Genomic DNA, 18418 nt, shown 5'->3' on the forward strand with positions numbered 1-18418 from the left:
GGGGCAAGTGGCGCGGGGTGATGCTATATTCACACCAAATCGGTCTAGGGGCGGGGCCTCCGCTTTTCACGTGACCACTGACGTCATGACTATGAAAAAAAAAACAAAATAAAAAAGCGCTAAGGGCGGGGCTTCTGCTTTTCACGTGACCACTGACGTCATGGCTTCGGCAAGAAAAAAACATAAAATAAAAAAAGCGCGCTCCGCGCGCTCTTTTCGGCTGTTCATCCGCGCGCGCTCTTCTCGATCTTCTCTATCCGTTCCACTGTTTCCTCGCGACCATGAGTGATGCTCCTGAACGTCAGGAGCTCATTCTGCGACGCTATCTTAGCGACATACATGAGGAAGGAGGCTACTGGCATGGATACCTGAAATGCGAAGATGATTTAAAGAAGTTGGAGAGATCTCTAGCGGCTGGCAACGTAAAGTATGCTGTGCGGACTTCACGAGAGTTTGATGCGTCATCTAAAGGTAAGTTCCTTTCACAGTAACGGACTTCTAGCCAGTAATATATGTATGTGTACGCATGCAAGCATCACTCTATTTTTCTTTAGCCATTTAGCTGCAGCACGACAGCAGAAGGCTAGAATTAAGGCGAGCTGTGTAATGCTGTAATGTGAACTTTATACAGTACATATAAGAACAATAATTTCGCTTTTCGTTTGTAGCAAGGATTGAGCAAAATTTATTTGCGTGTGTGTGCGCGCGCGCGAGACAGAGAGAGAGAGTGTTTGTGTGTGCGTGCGCGCGTCGGGAGTCATTTATACGAACCTGATAAATGCATGCCTATTTTCAGCACGATATATGTTCTCCATGATTCATCATGGCCGAAAAATTCTTATGGATGTGCCTTTCCGGGTAGAGAGAGAAGTTGTAAAAGTCTGCATCCTCGGCGAAGAATACTGGAAGAGTGACAAAGCGGTACGTGCAAGATTTTGAAATTGATGATGGTTATACCTAGGTGATTTTCTTTTTTTTTTTTTAATTCAACTAGCATTCGAAATTTAGCCTTTCACCTGTGTGCCTCTAACTGCCTGTAAATATGCACAAATCTGCGTGCATATATATATATATATATATATATATATATATATATATATATATATATATATATATATATATATTTCTTAGGTAAAGCGCGCGGGGAGAAAAGATAAAAAATGTGTGGCAGCAGCTCAATGATGTTAATTGCATTTATTATTACATATATATGTAGTAAAAGCGGTATTATGCATATAAATTAGTCGGCTGCAGAAATGCAGGTCACGAGAAAATAATTTTTTTTCTGTTAAGTTCCGCATGTATGTCACAGCATATATGCGGGTCTACTTGTATCTGTTTGACACCAGTAATATGCATTGGTCTTCGATTCCATGACGCGTCCTGAAAAGTTTCGCCCCCGATAGTACAACGAGAAGAGCTTGATGCCAGGGCATCGACCGCGCCAACATTCCATGACCATAGATAGTAAAGACCCCCAACCCTCTGCTTTTTTTTTTTTTTTAAGTGAGTTCTCGCCGTCGGCCGCGGGGTGCCGGATGCATTGTGTACACCGCTTCAGTTTGCTGACAGGAGCCAGGCGCCCATCAGCTTGATGGCGTAGGTGATTTCCTGTGCTCAGTGCAGGCCGTTGGCTGGCTTTCGTGGTAACTGGAAACGCGATCGAGGGGCCGCCGGTCCTAGCTGTAACTGGGCTAGCAATCAGTGTGCTGCCTTCAGCACGAGGTCAACGATCGTTCACTGCTCGGAATTCCTCGGGGGCTCCGCGCACACCTTTCCTTCCTTCACAAGCAGCCGGAATAGACGAATTCGTCGGCTGCTTGTTGATGGCCTCCGGCGTTGTTAGAGATCGACGCGCGCGGGCTTAGTGATATATGAAACTGTCCGGCCATCATCGCGATATCGATCTTTCACACACACACACACACACACACACACACACACACACACACACACACACACACACACACACACACACACACACACACACACACACACACACACACACACACACACACACACACACACACACACACACACACACACACACACACACACACACACACACACACACACACACACACACACACACACACACACACACACACACACACACACACACACACACACACACACACACACACACACACACACACACACACACACACACACACACACACACACACACACACACACACACACACACACACACACATATGTATATATATATATATATATATATATATATATATATATATATATATATATACACACATATATATTCAGTAAAGATCTTTGCTGCATGGTTCGAGTGGCCTTATGGTATGAAATAATCATGCAGTCAAATTGCACGCACAGGGTTTATATATCTAATACATGATGGCATATCTCAAAGCTCGCGCTGCGTGGTAATTAATTGTCTATATACTTATTGAACTGTGTCGTTTTCTCAGAGCACTAGAATTAAACAACTTAATTCTCGATCCCCTAAATATGTATACCTTATTTTTCAGTTACCACCATTAATGTTGTCACATCCATTGAGGTCAGTTACTTGCATATATACAAAACGGCTAGAAATATCAGTTTTATTCTATGTGAAATATATATATATATATATATATATATATATATATATATATATATATATATATATATATATATATATATATATATATATATATATATATATATTTGCGTGATCATGCACATTGGCGAGCCCGTAACACTGCGGCCCGCACACTGTGTCATCGCTGCCTTAATACTATGTTTCATACTTGTAAACGTGGCGCGGTTCAGGTGCCCGCAGAAACAAGTGTGACAGATACTGCATCTTAACCTTCCTCTGAACCAATTATTATTATTGTTCCCCCACTTTCTTTCATTCCCAAATGTTTACTCCATTTTTATTGTCATTTACATCCTCAACGGCCCGTGGCGCCTTCCTTTAGCGTTATTCCCACGACCGCTTTGCCGATTCCCACCCGCACTGATTTTCAAAAGTTGGCTTCTCCTCGCTACTCACAAGCTCTGTGGTTAGGCCATTCTGCTGGGTGCTATTGAATCGTTTCTGGCCGGTATACATATTTTTGCCTCCGAATTACTTATTTGCCTCATGTAATTCATGTATTTGCCTCATGTAATTACATATTTGCCTCCGAGTGCCTGGTCATGGCCAGGCGCTCTTTCCTGTAACAAAATTGAGGTATGTTCACTGCAAACAAAAATAAGTCGTTTTCTGGCAGGAAAAATGAGACTGCAGATTCACTTTACTATATCTGAGCTTACTATATATATATATATATATATATATATATATATACATATACATATATGTGTGTGTGTGTGTGTGTGTGTGTGTGTGTGTGTGTGTGTGTGTGTGTGTGTGTGTGTGTGTGTGTGTGTGTGTGTGTGTGTGTGTGTGTGTGTGTGTGTGTGTGTGTGTGTGTGCGTGCAGTGAAAAGGTCTATTGAAAGTAGGCCACTGTAACAGTTTGTATTCTCACTGTAGATACGCTGACTTAGTGGTATATTTGCTTTGCATTATCTCAATAATTTAATGCAGATGCTGATTTTGTGATTTTCATGTGCATGAACAAAATTCCCTAAACCATCATCAGCTAGAGCACTTCTTTTCAATTCACCACAAGATAGTAACCATCGAATTACCCTAATTTTGTCAGTCACAACATTCTTACTGCACATTTCTTTCATAAATTAATGACTTCAACTGTTGATAATCAGTTATCAAATGATAGTTCGTAATAGTGTGTCAAAGCGCTAGGCCATGTAATACTTTGCTTTCTTTTTCATTATAAGTGCACCGACAGGATTTGTCACCGGTCTTCACGTATTCGTACAGTTTTACAAGAGGATGCAATACTGATTTCCACAAATTGTATATACATTTCAGAGCCCGGCTCCAGAAGACTGGACAAAGGAAACCTTTGAAAAGAAACGGCTCAACATCCAAGGAACAAAAAAGAAAGGATGCCCAGCAACCTTGAGTCTGAAGTGGATTCAAGTTTTTCCTGACTTCAAGGTATATTTACAGCAATATGTACTAGACAGGCTAAGGAGCAAGATCTCTAGAACTTATCTGTATTCTTATGCTGTCCATTTGCATTCACACACTATAGTATGTGGGCCAAGTTCTGTGTCCATTATCCATTAGCATATTTACTGCGCAGAAGCCATTGCCCACTTCCACAAAGCATTTCAAGAGACAAGAGATTTGGCCACTGAGAAGAGAATCTATGTCGCGATTGCTTGCTACTCTTCTCATTGTAACAGTTTTTTTTTTTGGCAGCAATCAAACAGTAAAAACTAACCATTATTCTTGTGCTCTAATTAAAGCTCGAAACATAGAATGAAATGAAAGCAAATTTTACATTTAGCTAGCAGCTCTTACAAGATGTGCATTTCTTTTGCATCAAGTAACAGTTGCAAATTGCCATGTGGCATATGCTCTACTCCCTGCACATTCCCATGTGTCCGGATGTCTGTCCATTTAAAGCCAGTTAATTGTGTGCAGCCAGCAATAGTCATTCGACCTTTAACCTTTTATTTTTAATGTATGTGAGTTCAAGCATACCACAGAGCATGCCTCTTCACTTAAGCTGCTCAGTAATTTTCTGTAGCCAAGTCGTATCCTGAAGACGTTAACTACTTGCTTGATTCCCTTCTTCCCTCGCATAGCAAAACCTGGGAGATGTGCACTGGTCGCATTATCCTATGTTGTCTCCTACAATTTTTACTCATGGCTTAATTCGTAAATTGATTCCTGATAATATTTTTCTAGGTGGACATACCCCAACCGTGTGGTCGCATTAAGGCAAACGGACTAAAATCAGAAAAGATTAACAACCTCCAAGAAGCACTTCAAGAAGCAAGAGCTGTGGCCACTGAGGAGAGAGTATATGTTGCTATTGCTGACTGCTCTTCTCATTGTAATCATGGCTTCAATGAAATGGAGGGTTTCAGCCAGACTGTAGATAAGAGTTTAGTTGAGCGAATAGGTGTGCTGGTGAGGGAAGGCATCACATCTGTTTCTGACATGAAAAAGTGCCTTCATTACCATGTGCATGATGTGCTTTTTCCAGGCAAAGAGAAACCTGACAGCAGTAGCAGAGCATTTTTCCCTACTGCTAAGGACATTAGCAACCACATCCAAAACACTCTTCGGAAAGACCGCTTCAGCACTGTTGACCAAACAAATGCACTGAATCTGGTCACAAGAATTCAAAATGAGCAACCTGAAAGTTCAGTACTTTTCCGGCCATATGCTGTAAACAAGAGTGAAAGTAGTTGCATGTCTGATAATATGGAAGAGAGTGTTGCAAGTGAGTGTGAGCAGACACTGCTTTTTTGTTATCAATCAAAATTTATGAAAAATATGCTTTCAAAATATGGAAGTGCAGTTATCTGCTTAGATTCTACACACAAAACAAGTGATTATGCCCTCCCCCTTTTTCTTCTCGTTGTGAAAACACCATCAGGCTACACAACTGCTGGTGCATTTATTGTGCACTTTGAAACTGCTGCTTGCATTGCTGAAGCTTTGAATGTTTTCAGAAAATGGGCTGGTCATCTTTCACCACAATATTGGATGGTGGACTACTGTCAAGCCGAGATGAACGCCATACGGCAAACATTTCCTGAAAGTAAAATATCAATCTGTGATTTTCACAGGTGTCAGGCATGGCATAGGTGGCTCCGCAGAACAGAAAATGGTGTTTCACATCCTGGCGAAGCTCTGAACCTTATGAAACGTGTAGGCAATGCTTGTAATGCAGGTGAATTTCAAACAGCATTGGAAGAACTTATGTGTTCGGAGTATTGGAAGAACGAAAAGTTTCAACATTATTTTGAAACAGTTTGGCTTGATGTGAAGGAGCTTTGGGTTCTTTTCTACCGCCTTGAATATGATGTTGTTCTCACAACAAACAATGGCATTGAGGCGCAAAATAGAGTACTAAAGGCACACTACGTGAAAAGTGCAAGTGGGAAGCGATCTCTCACTTCCCTTGTTACTGTGCTGATACATTCATACCTTCCAGACTGTGAAAAAAAATTTGTGGAAGCAGAAATGAGGCAGTCTGCACTTTACAGACAATACAGCGAGAATGTCCCCGCATACCTTCATGGACGACCTCACAACTTTATCAAGCATATGTTGAGGAGGATTGTAAATGCAGAAGAATACACACAAGCTGATATAGTTGCGTTGCCTACTGAAAGAACATTTTGTGTCCGTTCTGAGAGAAGTGGGAACATTTCTCACACTGTTGACTTTAGCAAGCCCACTTGCACTTGCCTTGACTTCCGTAAACATAAGTACCCCTGTAAACATTTCTGTGCCATTTTTAAATTTGCTGATGGGTATTCTTTTTTGTCATTGCCTCATGCCTACCTGAATGGGCCACATATTACTTTGGACCATTCTACACCAACACTTTCATCGTCCTGCAGTGATGCTGAGGCAGATGAAAACTTAACAGAAACCTCTGGGACTACAGTGTCTGAGCCAGCAGTTCGTACAGGGCCTTCAGAAATGCATAAAAAAATTGTGGAAGGTTGGGAAAAGTGCAGTTCGATCCTCTATCATTGTCATGATGAGGAAGTTCTCTCCGAAATGAATGATTTTTTTGACTATGCTTTCAGAAGGCTAGCCAGTTCTGTGCCAGAGAGTTCTGGCTTGCATGTCCGAAGTTCACCGGTAAAAGGATGTTCATCTCTGAAACCTCTCCCTAAACGAAGGCGGCTACACGACAAATAACACCATTACAGTTATTGGCTCAGAAAGGCACAGTCGTGCCCTGTCTCTCATTTCACCAAATAATTGAGCAATTTTTTTTTTTTTTTTTTTTTTTTTTTTTTTTTTTTTTTACTGAAGGACATAGGACGATGCCTTAGTAACCTGTGATTCTGATAATGGTGCCTTGCAAAGTAACTCAGGGGACGAATTTAGACAGGCAAGATAGAATAATAGGACTAAAATTTTATATGGAGAAAATGAAAGTAACACTTAACAGGCTAGGGTATCAAACAGGAGTTTATGATAGGTAGCAAGGACCTGGAAGTAGTTAGGAAATATGGCTTCTTACTACAGGTATAGCAACCGCCTGTCGCTTCGATGGCAGTCAAATAACTTGAAAAATAAAATTGACTTGAAGAACAATTGGCAGGTACTAGCTCTCAGATCATGAATGGCAGCTGACTAGTAGTATCCCTCAAAAAAAGTAAATAGCATATATGATAGCTGTATCTTTTCGGTACTCACCAATTGGGCAGCAATAAGGAGGCTAATAAAAAGGGTTCAGCGTAACTTTTAGACAGTGCAGACAGCTTGGCATAGAAAATGATAGGTTTAGCACTAAGAGACAGGAACTGAGCAGAGAGAGTGGCCAGGAATAAACGTGAGTTATCAATATTCTAGTCGAAACCAAGAAGAAATAAACATGATAGGGCATTTAATATTCAGGCAAGCTAGCCGATGATCGCTATAGGGTAACTGACTGGATTTCAAGAGAAGGTAAATGTCACAGAGGGAGGCAGAAAGGTGAGCAGATGAGATCAAGAAGTTTGTAAGGACTAAAGTGGGTGCAGCTGGCACAAGACATGGTTAATTTATTGAAAGTACATATATAGCATAGGCCTTTGCCCTGCTGTGGGTGCGGTCAAGGTGATGGCAATGGTGTGCAAATTGAAAAACACGCATATAATACTTCCAAAAAGAAGAGTGTTATACCATGCATACACCTTAGTCACAAGTACTGTATACCATGTGCGGATTATCCTTTCTTTAGGCTGGTTTTTACAGACAGTGCAGGCTATATATCTGGAAATTACAGCAAGTTTCTCATGTATTTTTTATTGCATGCATAGTGCATATCTGTTTGTCTTTTAATTTCTGTGCATGGCTTCATGTTTTGTACTCTTTGTAATGAAATTGCATATTCCAATGTAAATATAATCCACATAGTAAATAAATTTGAATTTTCAATGACTTCGAAGTCTTCTCTGCATATATCATGCCGTCTTGAAGAAGAGTGCATCGATTGTTTTTACTTGCATAGAAAAGTTGATGCATGGTGTGAAAGCTACAGGTACTGTATTATCTGCTAAACTTATGAAGGCTATGGTGTTATGCTTTCAGTTCTGAGATTTTTTTTAACTATATATATCAGGCAGAAATCTCCACCAGTTAGGGTATAGTTTATGAAAAAATCCTCAGTTGGTTCCAGCTTGAGCCAGTTAGGTCTAGAATAGCCCCAAGAGCTTCACTAGCTGGTCAAGAGTTTTGTCCGGTTTAAAAAAAAATTAATTGTTTAAATTACATTCAGTATGATCGAATTAGAGCAGGCATCTTTGATGAATGCTGCTGTGAGAGACATGGTAAACATTTCTTTTATAATTAGCTTATCAGCTCAGTTTAATTTTATTTATTTCTTTTTCTTAACGGTTTAATTAATATTGTTAAGTGGAAGCAAAAGCCCCGCCATATGATATTGAAGAATACATGAAACGTACCTGAGTTGTAACTAGAAGAAAATATATGATGGACAGGATCAACAGCATAAGAACGGACAAGGGGTACAAAATGAATAAATTAATTTCCCGAGAGTAAAATGGATATATATGTACGTGCCAGCTGGTGATTTCAATGACGACCGTTTTGTGCATGATCTAGGTAAGTGCCGACGAAACGCCACTTAAAGGTATCGTGCAACAACACTCACATGAAGTGCACATAATAAGTTTGTATCATCATCACTCACATTTCTATTGCCCCAGCTGTGAAGCTGAACGAGATTCGCGCGCTCTTTCGGTCAAGACATAGAAAATAAGGTAAATAAATAGCTGGACAGACTGATTATGTTCGTAAGGAATTTTAAGTATCCGCTGCTGGCTTGCCACAACAAGTGCAGGGTACACAAGCGGCCGTTATAGCTCTAAAGTAGAAGCAGCTGACGTATACCTTGGCGACGCCAGCATTGAAGGACTCTGGCGACGCTTTCCACGCGGCCGCCGCGCCGGAGTTTCTTTTTCTTTTTTTTTTTTTTTTTCCGACGCTATGACGTCATTAGTCACGTGAAAAGCGGAGGCCCCGCCCCTAGACCGATTTGGTGTGAATATAGCATCACCCAGTGGCGCGCCACGTGTCGGGGCAGCGCCGCACATTGCGAGGAGGGGTTCTTCTGTGTTTGCCATTTATGAAGTGCATGCCGGGATTTATCGCTCACGGCCAACGCCGCCGACGACACCGGCTTTTCTGCGACACGAGCTCCTTAACGCTACCGCGTTAAAACCGCGGACGCCGATTCGGGCTGCACCTTCCGGCCGGGCTAATGAGGTGACTCGAATGCTAGGGCCCAACCATGGCGTCAAAACTGCTCAATTCCTGGGCGAGGGTGTGGCTCATCACTGAATAGTCTGCACCAGTATCAGGTAAAGTGACCGTGTCAGTTCCATCAATTCTCGTAAACAAATCAAAAGTAGCGCGTCGGATGCTGTCGCTACCCTGCCCTTGTGAGAAATCAGCGTATTGATGTATCGGCGGCGGAGGATCTTCAGTTTTCCCGACAGCAGTGGCCTTGCCTCTGGAGACCGCTGGAATTAGTTTTCCTGGCGTGGACTGGGAGAATGCGCCGCTCAGGATAGCTGCCGTCTCAGCGAGAACTTGGGGAACGGTACCGCAGCGGAGATGACGATCTAGAGTCATAGCGGCCGTATTCAGGTTGTGTCAAAGGCCTCTGACGGGCCGACAGATGAGCTTCTATTTCTAGTGGTCATTCGCCGTTCAATGGGCAAGGGTCATCAGGCGAGAAACCACGCAGACCAACTCGGCGGTACGGGCATGCCCTGTAAAGATGACCCGCCTCACCACAGTGGTAGCAGAGTGGCCGCCGGTCCGGTGCACGCCACACATCACATTTCCGTGGCCGCTGATAGACTGGTCGAGCATGCAGTGAAAGAAGAGACTGCTGCACTGCTTGAGTCACGGTATTCACGTCGAAGACTGGTGCTGGCGCCCGACAGAGGACAGATGCATAAGTAGGTCTGACCTCAGTCTGTCTAAATCACAGCCACCAATAATGATAAGCTACACAGGAGACGGGCAGAAGCCTAGCCGAAGGTTAGCCACCAAAGGCGTAAGAGACTGAACCCCAATATAAGAATCTCAGAGAGTTAACTGCTGCGATGCCAGGCGCACCTTGTCCCGGACGACTTCAGACAGCGATGTAACAGCTAGTAGCACACTTTATTGCCTCAATGTGGCCGCAATGTTTGCTTTCAACATTGCCTTAACGTGGCTAGTGTCCTTTTTTTGCCACGTTGATGCAACATACATAAGACAACATTGAAGCAACATTGCACCAATGTTACAACAACCTTTAGTCAATGTTTAAGCCACTTCTGAAGACGATATTAATGCAACACGGCTGCAACATTTTCTTAATATTGGTACAACTTTTTATTTGCACACATGCAACATTCCCATGACAACATTAGTGCAATATTGCTGCAAAGTTACTGTAATGTTTCAGAAACTTTCAGGCAGCATTCCAAGCTACTGAAATATTCCGCCGCATTGATGGCCACTAGCTATCGATGCTTGCTGTTCAATAAATTTATCTTGTGAAAGGCTAAACCATGTGCAATGGTATCGCTGTACCACAATGGTTATGGTAGCTTAAGGTCGCAAGAATGAGCAACTGAACATTACTCGTTGCAACACGGCAGTGCGGTGCAGAGGAGTACGAATACCTAAAAGGCTGCACTGGACAACACAGCTTTTCCCCACTTTTCAAGCCGCTTGCTCTGAATGAGACCTTAAATGTAATATTCATCAGCTCTGTACCAGTGCTCATTTAGATGCTATAAGCTGCTGTGACCTGAAAATGGCACTGAAAGTGGTTATTCTGGCAATTAGAATGATTTATATATATGCATGTGCATTACAAATAACCATCATTTGTTTTTTAGCGCTATTTTATTTGTCAAGAATTTATTCAATTAGCCTAACAGCAAGCTTGATTCCAGTATACTCATTAGCTTGACATACAGCAGCTAGTTTCACAAATGTAAGACATTTACTTCAAGACAATCGTTTTATGCAGAAACTTGCAACAATCATACATAGCACACAGCCGATTTGGCTACTCAAGAACAGGAAGCACAAATAATGTCAACAGTTACTAAGCACATCAGCATAGCTTTAAAATGTGCATGTCCCTCAACTTGAGTTTTACAAACATGACACTTTAGTAAATTATTAATTGCAGAAACTTGCAACAAAATATAAAACAGCAGTACTGCCTATTCAGAAAAAGGAAGCAGATATATAACATACTGAACATTTACACAGGCACATTGGCATAGATTGAAAAATGTGCCACATGGGCCTACATTTCACAGACAAGATTTATTTTATTTAATTACTTTATAAAGTAACTTACAACAAAGCTACAAAACAACACACAGGCTACTCAGGAACAAGAACCAGAGATAATGTTTTGAACAGTTACTGGGCACAATAGCATAGCATGAAAATGCACCCACCACCCCTCAACTTGCATTTACAAATATAAAACACTTCAGTAAACTATTTACGCAAACACTATAACACAGTGTAGCACTATTTTGTGCAGAAACTTGACACAAATATACAAAGTAGGAGTACAACCTAGTTCGGTATTCAGAATAGAGTCATTACAACTAGTTTAATCCTTCCTTCTTTGGACATGCGCCATTGCACTGAAAAACTGCAAACAAGTATTGTCAGCATTTGACTGAACAATTTAGCATGTCTAAAAATGCTTGTGCCCTGGTAGCCTCCAGCTGGTCACGATGAGGGTCTCTTCCAAACCATGATGCTGACACAAGTGAAGCTGCATCCCTGAAAAAAAAAATAAAAAATAAAAATCGAATTGCTAAGCTAAGCATCTTGGTGGGCACATCTCTAATTACAAAAATTTTACGCTGCTCTATGAACACAGACATGGACAGCTGTCACGACCATTATCAGGACTGACATCTGCCGAACAGTTTTCTAGTTGCCGTTAACAGCCTCTGCTATTCTTCGGCGTCGTTGCCGGATCGACACTTCGCTTAGCGAACACTTCACTCTCTTCATGATACAATGAATGTAGCACTTTACCAAACTATCACGAAGGGCATGAGTAACACATGCATATATGCACTACTGGCTTTGTGCCAGGCAACACGTGTCACAGCTCAACAACGTAGGTTAGAAATCACTCACCACTGATGTTATCCTCTGTGCAGGCCTCCGTCATTTCAGCTGAATTCTTATGAAGCCGCAATGCAACACAGCAGCAAGAACACGGCGACCACAAGAAAACTATGCTAGAATAAGGGAAACACACGTGAGCCATGGAGGAAGGAAAATGCTCCATGCACGTGAAGAATTTGCCGCGATCGCCGCTTACACGCGGTTTGGCAGGAATGGCTCTCGGCGCGGCCGCGATTTCGACTTGATTTGGATTCGCGACGATCTTCATGGCCATTAGGCTGCGGGGCATTAGTGAAAACAGAACTAAATTTCTTCAGCAGTTATAATTTTAGTCTGCATGTTTAATTGAAAAATAATGCAATCTCAGCAGTCTAAATTAATTGCATATAAATATATATTATTTCTATCTCAGTGTAACAAAGTTCAGTTCACTTGTACTGTTCATCGCATGCACATGACATGCAAGGTTACATTCAAACTAAAAAATAAATAAACATTGTCATACGGGGAAGTGACAAGGTCAATTTGGAGTGACCTAATACCGGCTTTTCTGTTTGGGCTGCAGAAATAGTCTGAAAGAACGACAGTTAGCCAATAAAGTAAATGTTATAGTAATGTCATCGTATATATGTGGTTCAACATTTATACATCATTTGACAATATTGCTGCAATGTGGAAAGACCACTTTAGAGCAACATTGCCAGCATGTTACTTGCTAACATTGCAGCAACGTTATCGAATGTTGAAAGTTTTCGCATTATGTTGGATAAATGTAGTCCAATGTTATCGCAACATTGTACAACATTGACAATGTTGCTGCAATGTTACAGAAACATATTGTGCTACCAGGGAGACGGCACGCTGGGAGGCAGCTGGAGGACTTGTAATTCCTCCCTGACGATCGACCTGATTAGGTCACGTAAAACGACTGCATCACTCCCTAGCGGCATCAAAGAAACAGCGGCCCCAAACGTGCTCGCCATGCGCAGCGCCTATAGGGGCGCCACTGAAAGCCGCCTAGCGGCGGCCGTCGGAACCCGAGGCGGGCCTCATGCGGCAAGCCTGGCCGTGGCGCACGCGTGCGATCTGCCGTTTGTGCGCGTCTCGCGGGCACTTCCGCGGTGACAGTGTGCGCAAGGGGATCGCCTTTTATAATAGCGGACATGTGTTTAATATCACGGCCGTCTGAAACTGCATCGCCTCCATATGCATCAAGTGTCTCCTGCAGACTGGCGTAAACAAGGTTGCGTATATATACGAAGTGCAGCTCATTTTGGGTGCCCCGCTTTCATTACAACGCCACCCTAATTCGTTCATTCCTTGACCTATGAACCAATGCTCTTTCTTTGCTTCATGGTACACGCTTGCTTCGTTTACATGCAATAAATTGCTACAGAAAACTAGGTAGCGTCTTCGAAACTGTGAGTGGTTTCGTAGCGGTGCGACCGCAGGAAAAGCCAGCGAGCTTGCAAATTCTGAGCATCAGATAAATAGCGCATATTGGGCTCCTGTAGCAAGAGTTCAGATGTTTCATGCTTGCGCTTTACCACTGCCTGTACGGCATGGATTTCACGTATTCCGTCGTCAAAAAGGCAGATCGGGTAGATAATTTCATGGGGGAATGAGATATCAGCATATCTGAAAAGCCGCATCACAGGTTAGCCAAGAGCATATTAGATTTAAACTTTATATCCTATTTTATTATTGTAATATCATGTTGATTTCATTTGTATCACCCTCGCGCCCAACTGCAGAATTACAGCGCGCTTTATAACAAGCTCTAGAACATTTAGATTGAATATCAAGTACAGCGACATGTTATGTTTTCGTAATCTTGCCAGCCAACAAGAACACTGGCTCTGGTCTTCAAAGTAATTGCATGGCAAGTTTCAAAACGCATATTGGAAATTGTCTGTTCAATAACCTGCCGCAGCAGCTCAGGCTACTGAGGAAGATCGAGTTAACGGGGCCGAAGTCGACCGCGCCGCCCACGTTTAAGTGGAGGCGAAACGCAAAATGACGTGTGCTGTGCGATGTCAATGCACGCTAAAGATCGTCTGGCTAAGCATTTAACAAATCTAATGCGTATTGTATATTCCCGGTAGCGGAGTCAACCAAATTTAAACAAGAAGTATTCATGGAAGGTGCAATGACAAGCAGAAAACACTAAAAACATAGTTATCAATAGTTATCACTCAGCCCTGCCACACGGTAAATTTAGTACCTTTTCCATCGAATGACGTTCGTTCAAAATGATATTTGTTTGCTGCTACCCGAGAAAATATAATGACATTCGATGAAAACGACCTTGGGTATCGAATGAGTGTGAGGTACTCATCCGATTGCGATCAACGAGGAAATGTGTTATCTCGACTCCAGAGACTCGATGAGAAGATACACCCAAAATAAACTACAAACATGCCACCTGCAATAAATGCTACTGTGATCCTATAATTGTGCAGCTTGTCATGTTTGTGAAATATGCCAAATACCATCGTAAAAAAAAAGAAAAAAAACTGGCACCCATTGCTGCCAGCTAATCCGTAGCCACCGCACCCAGCGCGGGCGGAACAGGTCGCTCCTGCTGCCGCGGTCTGTCGGCGCCGAGTTGCCGACACGGCGAATTTCTTTCGTCACCTTCAGAAACGCATGATCTGTTAATTATGGATAATAAGCGCCTAATTTGATGAAGGAATAAAAAAAATTACTATTTCCAAAGCGCTTCCAGCTACGGCTTTGATGTGAAACCGTTTAGGCGCTTAGGCATAGCGCCCTAGCAAAAAATCCAATAGAAAACTAATAGTCTATCAGATTATTGATATTGGTTTTATCGGTCTGCCAGAATATTGGTCGTATGGGTATTCTAGCCTATTGGTTTTACAGGTCTGCTGGAGTATTGGTTTTATAGGTCAATTGTTTACTGTTCGTATAGGTTATGGTTTTATCGGTCCTATAGCATCTGGTAAAACAGATAGGTCTGTAATGCTAGTACACCCATAGCTGTCAATAATCTGATAGACCTACAAAACCAGTAGGCTTACTATTGATTTTGTAGGCCCTATGGAATATTGGTCTCATCGAGTACCTGCGTGTGTTTACCTCTCCGCGGACACTTGAAGGGAGAGGGCAGCTATTTTCCATTTCCTAGGGATGAGTTACGCAGCAGGCGCATGTATACACATTTTATTCCACAATGACAGCGGCAACGCATACTGGCATATAATCCAAACATTGACTGCATCCAGGTAGCCCTCGATTCCAAGATTGCGGACTTCGGCCCGATGATGTAGTCTCTCCAATACTAATGCACCTGAAAGAAATAAAAAATTGCGGTACAGCTTGAAAAATAAGCGATTTCAAGAGCGCGACACCACCATATGACTTCAAAAAATCGGCGCACATATATAACCGCGATTGCGCGCGTATTCATGCGGATGCAGATAGGGGATGACATTCAAAAACAGATTAACGCTAAAAAGTTCCATCAATACTTTCAAAAAATCGTGCCTACAACTTTCAAACTCGGCGCTGCGTTATATCACACCGCGCGATTCAAATTCCTTTGTTGGCGTGCAGGCAACGGCATTCTACAACGCAAAGCCACATCATACACTGACAAAGTATAAACGTCAGCCCGAAGTTGCAAGTGATGCACACGCACCTGGTCAAAAGCTGAACTTGCGCTGGAACGTTGATATCGTCGAGAAGCACCCCAAAAAACGGCGAAAACTTATAAACACAGGCAAAGTGCCGCCAGACCCATCAACGATCGCGCCAGCGCCAATGCCTCTAGGGGAGCTGCGCATGCGCGCCCAGAGGAGAGGTGGAAAGGAGGATGAGAGAGGCTAGGGAAAGGCGCGGTAACTGTCTCACTTGTTTTCTGTGGACGGGAACGCTTGCGCGGGATTAGGAGTGAGAGAAAGGAAACCTCTATACCTACCTCTCTGCTGCGAAGCACAGCCGGCATCGCGCTACCGCGGCGGCAGCTCGAGCCGTATTCGTCGTGTGCTCGATGTCGACTCCTCTCGCTTCGGCGGCGGTTGCAGTTGCTTGGACGCGCGCCTCTCAATCCATTTCACCGCCCTCTGCTCTGCACATGTAGGTGATTGTGACTCAGCTGGGCCCCGACAGAACCGTGCTATATCCGCGTGCTTTCCCATCTCCATTCAGTGATCCAAGCGTCGGGCGTCTTGCGGCTCCAACCGTACGTAGTTTGTTGAGACCTCGCGCAGAATTAAGTGAGAATATTTTGTGTCGCGGCGTTCTCAATTGTTATTGCGGCTAATATTGTACGTTACGGCAACACTCAATAAACGGGATGAATGCGTGAGTTTTGTTGATGTGTCCGAGATGGAAAAGCAAACAATGAAAAAGACCTAAAATCTCCAACTGACTGATCCTGCATGTAAGACCCATAAACAAAGGCATACTGATGTATCAGACACATGAACCAATATGTAGTGGTCTATAAGACAAGCATGTATCAGTCTATTAGATGTATGGGCTTCTGCACTGGTCTGATACTTTTCTTATACAACCCACAGATAAACCTATGAAACCAATACTATTGCCTATAGGACAAATATGTACCAGTCTATAAGAATTGTGAGTTTCAGCATAAGTCCCATAGAAATGCAGATACAACACATAGAATACCTACAGAACCAACACCGATTCTTATAGAACCAATAACGCTCCCTATTGGTCTTTTTTGCTAGGGGCGGAACTTCTGTGACAGCTGGTCACGTCGCGGGTCACCCTCCTGGGAATCATGGTGCAAGTAGTCTAGGTCATACTTTAGCTGACGTGAGAACAGTAGCTCCGCCGGGCTTCTTCCTGTAGTCGTGCAGGGCAGCAAGTGCTGCTGGAACAGGAAACGATGTCGCCTCCTTTCAGTCATTTAAGGGCTTTCTTTGTTTCCTGAACGAAGCGCTCGGCCTGTCCATTAGAAGATGGATGGTATGGCGCGACTAAATCTTGACGAACATTGTTCCTGGCGAGGAACTGTCGGAATTCAGCTGAGGTGAATGCAGAACCGTTGTCGGACACGACGACGTCAGGAAGTCCGTGTGTGGCGAACAGCCTTCTGAGTTCTCGGATAACGACTGCAGCTGAAGTAGTGTTCACCACAACGACCTCTAGCCATTTCGAGAACGAGTCCACGACAATAAGAAATATCTTGCCCTGGACTGGTCCAGCGAAGTCCACGTGCAGCCTAGACCACGCGTAGTCTGCTCCCAGGGATGGACTGCAGCGCGTGGTGGAGCGTTCCTGGATTTTTGGCAGGTCTCACACGCACGTACGGTGCTCTCCACGAGTTTCGGCCACCACACGTATCCTCGCGCGAGTCCCTTCATGCGAACGATTCCTGGATGTGATGAGTGAAGTAGATGCACCCCCATGTGGAGTTGCGGTGGAATCACGACCTGGGAGCCCCACAGAATGCAATCACGATAAGCGGAGAGTTCGTCGCGGCGCACGAAGTAAGGTTGGAACTGGTTCTCTACTTTTGTTGGCCATCCAGTACGAATCCACTTGAGTACTCGCGACAACACACAATCCTTTTTTTGTCAGCTGAGCAATCTTGGATGCATCCGCGAAGGCTTCTTGTGGGTTTTCAAGCAGCAGGACGTCTGCCATAGTGGGACTTTCAGCATTTGTCGAGGGCAACGGAAGATGGCTGAGTGAATCAGCGTTGCCCATTTGACACCCTGGTCGATAGATCAGCTCATAGTCGTACTGTGCAAGGAGCAAATTCCATCGAAGCATCCTCGGTGAAAGCACGCAAGGTATTGGACGAATGTGATGCAGCAAACCCAGCAGAGGCTTGTGGTCCGTGTAGACCTTGAAATGCCTTCCATAAAGCTATTGATGGAACTTCTTGACGCCGGAAACGACAGCCAGAGCTTCTCGGTCTGTCTGAGAATAGTTCCTTTCGGTCGAACTGAGAGTACGGGAACCGAAGGCAATAGGAGATTCGTGTCCGGTAGTGTCCTCGTGACAAAGGACAAATCATATGCCGTAGGCAGATGCGTCGCAGGCAAGCGTGAGCGGCTTGTGCATGTCGTAATGGACTAAGACATCGGATGTCTGTATGAGCTCCTTGGCGCGCTTGAAAGCGTCGGCTTCTTGGCGCCATCTTCACGTCTGATCATTTGCA

The 18418-nt window shown here is 43.5% G+C and overlaps 1 protein-coding gene across 1 annotated transcript; it reads left to right on the top strand.

The window, feature by feature from the left end:
* Positions 1-196: 196 nt before the first annotated feature.
* On the top strand, positions 197-6822 carry LOC146180271 (uncharacterized). The gene is made up of 5 exons (XM_084579480.1): positions 197-471; positions 797-925; positions 1154-1164; positions 3913-4041; positions 4801-6822. The coding sequence occupies exons 1-5, from the start codon at positions 282-284 to the stop codon at positions 6775-6777; spliced, it is 2436 nt and encodes an 811-aa protein (XP_084435606.1). The 5' UTR covers positions 197-281; the 3' UTR covers positions 6778-6822.
* Positions 6823-18418: the final 11596 nt, after the last annotated feature.

The sequence above is a fragment of the Amblyomma maculatum genome, chromosome 9, assembly GCF_055883805.1.
Source record: "Amblyomma maculatum isolate TAMU_Amacu chromosome 9, ASM5588380v1, whole genome shotgun sequence".
Lineage (NCBI taxonomy): Eukaryota > Metazoa > Arthropoda > Arachnida > Ixodida > Ixodidae > Amblyomma > Amblyomma maculatum.

What these genes read in the sequence shown, in the direction of transcription:
- LOC146180271 (XM_084579480.1), top strand. Translation starts at nt 282, where the DNA reads ATGAGTGATGCTCCTGAACGTCAGGAGCTCATTCTGCGACGCTATCTT. An exon ending in GTTTGATGCGTCATCTAAAG is followed by an intron (nt 472 to 796) that starts GTAAGTTCCTTT and finishes GCCTATTTTCAG; the next exon opens with CACGATATATGTTCTCCATG. An exon ending in AAGTTTTTCCTGACTTCAAG is followed by an intron (nt 4,042 to 4,800) that starts GTATATTTACAG and finishes ATATTTTTCTAG; the next exon opens with GTGGACATACCCCAACCGTG.